This window comes from Cardiocondyla obscurior, linkage group LG07, assembly GCF_019399895.1.
Source record: "Cardiocondyla obscurior isolate alpha-2009 linkage group LG07, Cobs3.1, whole genome shotgun sequence".
Classification (NCBI taxonomy): Eukaryota; Metazoa; Arthropoda; class Insecta; order Hymenoptera; family Formicidae; genus Cardiocondyla; species Cardiocondyla obscurior.
The window spans coordinates 3792423-3800853 of NC_091870.1; the positions used below are offsets into that span (position 1 = coordinate 3792423).

The 8431-nt window shown below is 40.2% G+C and overlaps 2 protein-coding genes across 2 annotated transcripts; both read left to right on the forward strand.

The window, feature by feature from the left end:
* The first annotated feature begins 37 nt into the window (after nt 1-37).
* Nucleotides 38-977, forward strand: LOC139103967 (SET and MYND domain-containing protein 4-like). Its single transcript, XM_070659166.1, has 3 exons — nt 38-369; nt 504-666; nt 762-977. Exons 1-3 carry the CDS (start codon nt 336-338, stop codon nt 904-906), a joined length of 342 nt encoding a protein of 113 aa, XP_070515267.1. The 5' UTR covers nt 38-335; the 3' UTR covers nt 907-977.
* A 3531-nt stretch (nt 978-4508) lies between these two features.
* On the forward strand, nt 4509-5060 carry LOC139104015 (uncharacterized). The gene has a single exon (XM_070659234.1). It carries the CDS (start codon nt 4509-4511, stop codon nt 5058-5060), a length of 552 nt encoding a protein of 183 aa, XP_070515335.1.
* Nucleotides 5061-8431: the final 3371 nt, after the last annotated feature.

Genomic DNA, 8431 nt, shown 5'->3' on the forward strand with positions numbered 1-8431 from the left:
TTTGCGCATGTATCTGACATATACTATACAGTAAAACATTTTGATTGGTGATATACTGAGCCTGTTGACCTGTTCTCTTCAACCGTATTGTTGAACTAGTGCAGCAAGGTCCATTGAGTGACAATTGTCACTCATCTGTGTACTGCATTGATTGCGGTGCAGTAGTCTATGAAAATATTTATGGTTTTACATTGAGACAAGCTCAACATTATTTCACTAAAGCAAAAACATGCATACAAAATGGAAAGTACGATGAAGCATTAATTCAATTGAAAGAATGTTTGTTGCTTAGGAAAGATGCATTATACAAGTATCACGAGGATATAGCTCTTACCATGGATCTCATAGCAAAGGTGTACGCTATTACGGGTCTGTATCACTGCAATATAAATGTAAATATGATGACAGTAAAGACTGAATACGATATCTTTGATTTAATATCAGAAAAGCCGGCCTAGAAAGTTATAAGATTATTTTAATAACATTGTTACTTTCCAATTTAGGACAATGGTTGAACTCGATTTCATATCTTGAACATAGTATGGTGATCATTGAAGAAAGATATGGTTTTTACAGTATTGAAGTTTGTAACGAAATAAATAAATTAACAGATATATGTCTACAATATTTGCAAGAAGAATCTAATACATCATCAAAATTTTATAAGTAAATACAGCATTTTTATTTAGATTGTACTAAGTTATGTGTCCATTTGCGTTGTCTTTATCACAATGTGTTATAAATTTTTGTTTATGTTACAGAAACGTATTAAAAAAATCTCGACGATATTTAAATCGTGCTCAAGAAATTATAGATCTTTTTTATGGTCCATGGAATGAAATTTATCGTGAAATTGATGTGAAAAAAAAGATTCTTTCTTCTATTTTAAAAAATTTTAACGTCTGACACTATGTGTGAATTTTTGTAACAAATTATAACGTGAAACAAATAAATAAATAAAAAAACTGGGTCTCAAACAGTTGCTTTGCTGGATTCCTCTTCGAAATTCCATGTTCAGGAACTAGTGTGCACGCCGGCAGACCTGAAAATTAAAGAAAAAATTAATGACAGTTCTTTATACATTTGAAATTTATTTAACAATATCTCCACTTTTAACCTCAAACACATACCTGTCACTTTTTTAAAGTTTTAATAAAAATAGTTCCCGTTGATTCACAGGCTTAAAACTTTTTGGGCAGCAAGAATAATGTTCAAATTTGATAGAAAATCCAACGGGACCCCTGAGAAAGCAGCAGAACTTTTTTGACAATGTGTAGAAGCACAGGAAAACTTCTATGACCCTCACAGCTCTCCAATCACCAAAAAACTAAAATATAAATTTATTTACAGTTAGGAGAAATATTAAATTGTAATTAGAACACTCTACTACATTAAATAGAAACGATTTTAAATCAGAAATTTAACTTGAAAGCCTGAAAATAATTTATTTAAGAGTAACTCTACTTTTAACCTGGAACACATACCTGTCACTTTTTTAAAGTCTTAATAAAAATAGTTCTCGTCGATGTAAAGCCTTGGAACTTTTTGGGCAGCAAAAGGAAGGTTCATATTTGATAAAAAATCCAACTGAACACTCCAGGAATAAGCAGAACTATTTTCACAAGCTGTACAAGTGCAGTGAAACTTCTGTGACCCTCGCAGCACTCCAATCACCAAAAATCTGAAATATAAATTTATTTACAGTTAAGAGAATTTATAAAATGTAATTAAAACACTCTACTACATTAAATAAAGCCGTATTTAAGTCAGAAATTAAACTTAGAAGCCTGAAAATAATTTATTTAAGTGTAACTTTACTATTAACCTATAACACATACCTGTCACTTTTAAAACTCTTATAAAAAATAGTTCCCGTCGATGTAAAGCCTTGGAACTTTTTGGGCAGCAAAAGGAAGGTTTATATTTGATAAAAAATCCAACTGGATACTCCAGGAATAAGCAGAACTATTTTCACAAGCTGTACAAGTGCAGTGAAACTTCTGTGACTCTCGCAGCACTCCAATCACCAAGAATCTGAAATATAAATTTATTTACAGTTAAGAGAATTTATAAAATGTAATTAAAACACTCTACTACACTTAGATAAACCGATTTTAAGTCAGAAATTAAACTTAGAAACCTGAATTCACTCTGGAAAGTGTTAGTGCTATTTGGAGTACTGAGTGAGTCGAAGATTTTTCTCTTGTACCAGAAATGGTCAGAAAGACTTCTGCGGCTTCCCCGAGTTTCCGGATGGTCTCGTTGGTTAGCTGCCGTCACGTACCTTTTGCCTATAAAGTTTGAAGTTTGAAAAACAAATAGAAATATTTTTAAAATGAATTTCAAATTTGCAAGTTGACACTTTGAGGTTAAAGAAATTAAATCTTGATTTTCTCACTTCTAAATTAAACAAGGGTCAAAGTCGGCTTAAATTCGATCCCTCGTGATAGAGGAGAGTGCTCTCTTTCAGTTTCAACCGGTGACATACCTGAATTCACTCTGGAAAGTATTAGTGCTATCTGGAGTACTGGGTGAATCAAAGATTTTTCTCTTGCACCAGGAATGGTCAGAGGGACTTCTGCGGCTTCCCCGGGTCTCCGGATGGTCTCGTTGGTTAGCTGCCGTCACGTATCTTTTGCCTATAAAATTTAAAGCCTGAAAAACAAATAGAAATATTTGTTTTTCAGGCTTCAAACTTAAACCTATTACACATACCTATCACTTTTAAAACTTTTATAAAAATTGATTCTCGTTGATGCACAGTCTTGGCACTTTGTGGGAACCAAAAAGAAGATTCAAATTTGTTAGAAAATCCATCGGGACACTCGAGGAAGCAGTAGATCTCCCACAAACGAATAAAATAAGCATAAAATATTTTGCGAAAAATATTCACCAATGGAAACACAGCATTAATACTAACATTTATAAAAAAACTTAAATAATAATATAATGTAAAAATACTTATTAAATTGCATTAAACTGTTGTAAATTAACGTGCAAAATAAAATTATAAATTAAAACATTTAAATAACGTGAAAAGCAAACGTAAAATGTCACTCGATTAATTTCAACCAATAGAAACACAGCATTAGTACTGACATTTATGAAACGACTCGATTAATAAAATATTGTAAAAATATTTAATAAATAACATTAAATTGTTGTAAATTAACATGCAAAATACGATTCAGTATAAAAACTTATAAATAACGTGTGACGTCTCGGCTTATGGATTTAGGGATTTCTAGGGGAAATACTGAAAAGAACCAGAGCGTCGATATTTATTTCTCTACTCTAGGCACAGTATACTGTAAAAGATTTACCACTAGCAGCGCTGTGGCGGGTCGCTTTAGCGTTGTCTGGTAGAAACCGCCAAAGCTCTTAGAGCTGATGTATATAGATGAACGCACGTGGGCAGCACGATCGCTCAACGGGCAGCCGGCTTCGAACGGCCGTCGGCTCGGAGAGTCGTTCAGTAACGCGCAGAGGGGTTAGCAGCTGTCTTAATGCAGAGGCAACTGAGTCAGGGTTGGGCACCGGTAGCCTACTTCAGTCAGGCCACTAACCAGGCTGAAAGTAGATATCATAGTTTCGAATTAGAAATGTTAGCGATAGTGCGAGCTGTAGAGAGATTCCACATTTATCTCTACGGAATAGAGTTCATGGTAATAACAGATTGTAATGCATTGGTCTACGCGGTGAACAAAGCTAGTCTCAACCCTAGGATAGCTAGATGGACTCTCGCTTTGCAGAATTATAAATTTAAACTGTCACACAGACCTGGTAAGCGTATGGCGCATGTCGATGCCCTCAGCAGACACGTAGCGTTGGTTGATGCGCTGCCATTAGAAGCCGAACTGATTTTTAGGCAGCTTCAGGACCCAACTGTTCAGCAGCTGGCTAAGAATCTGGAACACAAAGAAAGTGACAAGTTTAAATTGATAGAAGGTCTCGTATATAGACAGGGAGAGGATAGAGCGAGGTTTTATGTACCAGAGGCCATGGTAAATCAGATATGCAGAGTTTATCACAATGATTTGGCACATTGCGGGATTGAAAAAACTGTGGAGGGTATAAAACAAACCTACTGGTTCCCCTCAATAAGAAAACAGGTTAAAAGGTATGTGGACAACTGCATAACCTGCCTTACCGCCAATGCCTCACCTCATGCAAGGGAAGGAGAACTGCACTTGATAAATGGGCCAAACTTACCCTTTCAAATTCTGCATCTTGATCACTTTGGTCCTCTGCCGGAATCAGGCGGATTCCGACACATTCTCGTCGCGGTGGAAGCGTTCACACGGTACACTTGGCTGATACCCGCGCGATCAACCACGGCGAAAGAAACGATCGAACATTTGCGTTTATTATTTAACATATTCGGCACTCCGAGCGAAATCGTGGCCGATCGCGGTACGGCGTTTACGGCGAAAGACTTTGTTAACTTCGCGTCAGCCCTTCGTATCAAATTACGGCACGTAGCGGTGGCGTCCCCATGAGCGAACGGCATGGCGGAGCGCGCGAATCGATTTCTGAAATCGTCACTCACGAAGGCCGCGGAGAGCGAGAACAACTGGCACGACGCGTTATCTTTGGTTCAATACGTGATGAACAATACGAAGCACGCATCGCTGAACAGCACTCCGAGCAAACTGTTGCTAGGCTACGACCAGCGAAATCACGCGGATCGCGAAATCACGGCATTGGTCGATAGGTTGGCGGGAGTAGATCGACAAATTGAAAGCGAGAGAGAGAGAGCACGCAATGTTGCTATCGAAGCGACGGAAAAAATCCGAAACTACAATAAATTGTATTATGACGCGGCGCACAAAAAGCCTTCATTGTATAAGGAACAACAATTGGTTTTGATTCGAGATTCGCAGACCCGACCGGGTCAATCGAGAAAACTTAAATCACAATTTAAGGGCCCGTACATGATATCAAAGGTTCTCAACCACGGACGGTACGTAGTCACGGATGTGCCCGGGTTCAATCTCTCCGGAAAAGCATTAAACACGATTTTGTCAGCGGACAAGCTTAAACCGTTTGCGACGGAATAGGGCATCTATTATGCATTGTATTTGTTAGCGTAGCGCGACATCGCCGCATAAGATGCGTTAATCTGCGAATAACAGCGTTTAATTTACGAGTTTATATTGATACGCCCGGTATACGGAGCAGCATGAAGCTGCCGGCTCGCTCCGAGGTTTCGGTTCCCCGTTGCTAGGGGAACGAAGACTATTTGTTATGGTTAAGAAATGACAGTTTTGCCCGTGACTTAATTCGGTGCGGATGTATTTGGTTAAGTCCGATTAAACCCTTATCTTTCCTTTTTCTAAACCCGTCTCCTTTTCTTTTGCGGAGCTCAGGCGCCGCGAGTGTGAGTGAGTGAGTGAAAGAGACGTGAACGCGGAGACGTTCGCCGACCCGTTCCCGGCGTAACATTTTGGGGGCTCGTCCGGGATGGCTACGCATACGGCGAAGAGGAGGCGATCCCGTCAGGAGGATCCTGCTTCGTCTGAGGCGGCGGCGTTTGAGTCGCTTTGTCAGGAGATGCGTCAGCTGCGGGTCGAGCAGGAGCAGAGGGAGGAGAGTCTGCGGGCCGAGATTCGTCTGCGTGATGATGCGATCACAAGGATGCAGAGCCGAATCCTGCAGCTAAGTCCCTCCAATAATTTTTCGCGCGTCTCCGGTGTTCTTCCGGCGGAGGGGGGCGCGAGTTTCGTTCCGGATGTCCCTCCGGTTGAGGGTGACGCGCGTTCCGTGTCCGGGTTGAATTTAAAATTAGACACGTATGACGGTTCCGTTCTATTGCGGGAGTTCTTCTTTCAATTTGATTTGATCGCTCGGGCGAAGCAGTGAGGACAAGAGGCGAGAACTGTTCCCTTGTTTCTTGCCTTCGGGGCAGAGCGCGTTCGGTTCTCTGTACTTTTCAGGATTCCGAGGGCATGGGCTACGCGGAGCTTAGAGCAAAGCTCGAGTTGTGTTTCGGGGAACCGCGGTCTTCTCAAAATTATTATTCTCTTTTTACTAATTGGAGACAGAAGGAAGGGGAGGATTTTGCTTCTTTTGGGACGGAATTAGAGCGGTTATTTCAGTTAGCTTATCCTGAATGTCCCTATGAAGTACGGGACAAGATCGCTTGTGCACAATTTATTTCTGCGTTGTTAGATGGTAGGGTTAGGAGAACGCTGCAATTAGAAGGGATCTCTTCACTTAAAAAGGCGATCGAGAGATCGAAAGTGATCAAAACGATTTTCGGGGAATCTTTCGATAGGAAAGCGTCAGGTTTTCAGGGGTGCGCGAGTTCTTTTAGAAATTTTAATTCTTTTCGTTCGGAAAAGTCCAGGGGGGACGTTAGGGAAAACGAAGGAAAGGGGGAAAGTTCGGTGAATCCTAGGAAGTATAAAGGGAATAAGTTTTCTCGGGAGACGAAGGGGGGGGCTCGAGGAGAGTGTTGGCTTTGTGGGAAGCCAGGACACTTCCAGAATCAGTGCTCTACCCGTAAGGAAAACTCGGAATAGTCGACCTCTTCGGGGGTCGGCTAAAGGAAAGGAGGCCCCGAGGGAGTTATTTTCCAGGAGAATTGGCTATTCTTCACGCGATTTTTGTTTCGCAGGAAAGATTAATGGTAGGAAATGTAATTTCAGGGTTGACACGGGCTCTGATATTACTATTTTGAGTTCTAGGTTTTTCGGAAAGGGGAATTCAGGTTTACAATCGCTTAGAGAGGGGCTAAGATTTCGATATCCTACAGGGGAAGATGTTTCTATTAGAGGAGAAGCTAAAGTTTCTATGGAGGTAGGGAAGTTTGCTCTTGAAATGAGCATGTTTGTAGCGGAGATTTCGGATGATTGCCTTCTCGGGGCGGATTTTCTGAGGAAGGTTGGTTTTTTCAAAATTTTTGATGAAGTTTTTAGTTCTTGTCGGAATTCTTTGAGAGTGGCCAGAATCAAACAGACTTCCGGGATGAATTCTTCTTTTCCTCAGAAGCTTTTTAAAGAAAGCTTAAAAGAATTAAATGATGAGCAGAAGAATGTAGCTTCTTTATTCTTTAGAGAATTCCAGGGGACATTTTCGGAGAAAATAGTTGCAGGGAATTGCGAATTAGTAAAACATAAGATTGATGTAGCGGGCGCTCTTCCGATTAGACAGGTTCCTCGTCGGATTTTTTTTCGAATGAGGGATGAGGTTGATGGAATTATCGAAGATATGAAAAACCGTGGGGTAATTGAGAAGTCGCAAAGTCCTTGGGTTTCTCCAGCAGTTTTAGTCAAAAAGAAAGATGGGACAAATAGATTCTGCGTTGATTATAGGAAAGTTAATGCGGTCACGGTAAAAGATTCTTTTCTTCTTCCGAGGATAGATGATATTCTAGATCGTTTGGCTGGGAATTCCTGGTTTGCTACTCTTGATCTTAAGAGTGGGTATTGGCAAATCAGGATGGATCCAAAGGACAAGGAGAAAACGGCTTTTTCCATAGGAAAAGGACTTTGGCAATTCACTGTCATGCCTTTTGGTCTCACAAATGCTCCGGCAACTTTTGAACGGTTTATGGAAAGGGTTTTGGAAGGGCTTCTTTCTAAGAGTTGTTTTGTATATTTAGATGATGTGATAGTTTTTGGAAGAAGTTTCGAAGGACTTATGGAGAATCTTAATGAAGTGTTTCTTCGTTTAAGAAAATTTAATTTAAAAATCAATCCAGGGAAGTGTGTTCTTTTCAGTAGGAAAGTTAAGTACTTAGGTCATGTGGTTTCTTCAGAAGGGGTAGCTACTGATCAGGAGAAAGTAGCAGCAGTGATAGATTGGCCAGTTCCTCATACGAAGAAGCAATTGAGAAGCTTATTAGGTTTTTGCTCGTATTATCGGAGATTCGTGAAAGGTTTTTCTTCAATAGCAAAGCCACTTCATTATTTGACGTGAAATTTGGTGAAATTTTCTTGGACGAATGATTGTCAAAAGGCTTTTGAATCCTTGAAGCGGGCCTTAACTTCTCCTCCAGTGTTAGCGTTCCCGAAAGAGGAAGGTCAGTTTATTTTAGATACTGACGCTTCTGGAATAGGAATCGGGGCTGTTCTTTCACAGAAGCAAGGGGATGAGGAGAAAGTTATAGCGTATTTCAGTCAGGTTTTATCAAAGTCTGAAAGGAATTATTGTGTTACTCGACGCGAGCTTTTAGCCATTGTTGATGTAGTCAAATCTTTTCGTCATTTTCTTTTAGGAGGGAAATTTTTAATTCGCACGGATCATATTTTTTTAAGGTGGCTCTTGTCTTTTAAGGAACTCGAGGGTCAGTTAGCTCGCTGGGTAGAAAGATTACAACAATTTCAGTTCGAAATTGCTTACAGGAAGGGGACTTCTCATGGGAATGCCGATGGTTTATCGAGACGGCTTTGTGAAACGGAAAACTGTCGGTATTGTTTTAAGGTTG

Excerpts from the sequence above, each read along its gene's own strand:
- LOC139104015 (XM_070659234.1), top strand. The coding sequence starts at position 4,509 with ATGGCGGAGCGCGCGAATCGATTTCTGAAATCGTCACTCACGAAGGCC.
- LOC139103967 (XM_070659166.1), top strand. The coding sequence starts at position 336 with ATGGATCTCATAGCAAAGGTGTACGCTATTACGG. Across the intron at positions 370-503 it reads AAAGGTGTACGCTATTACGG|GACAATGGTTGAACTCGATT; the intron begins GTCTGTATCACT and ends TTTCCAATTTAG. Across the intron at positions 667-761 it reads ACATCATCAAAATTTTATAA|AAACGTATTAAAAAAATCTC; the intron begins GTAAATACAGCA and ends TTTATGTTACAG.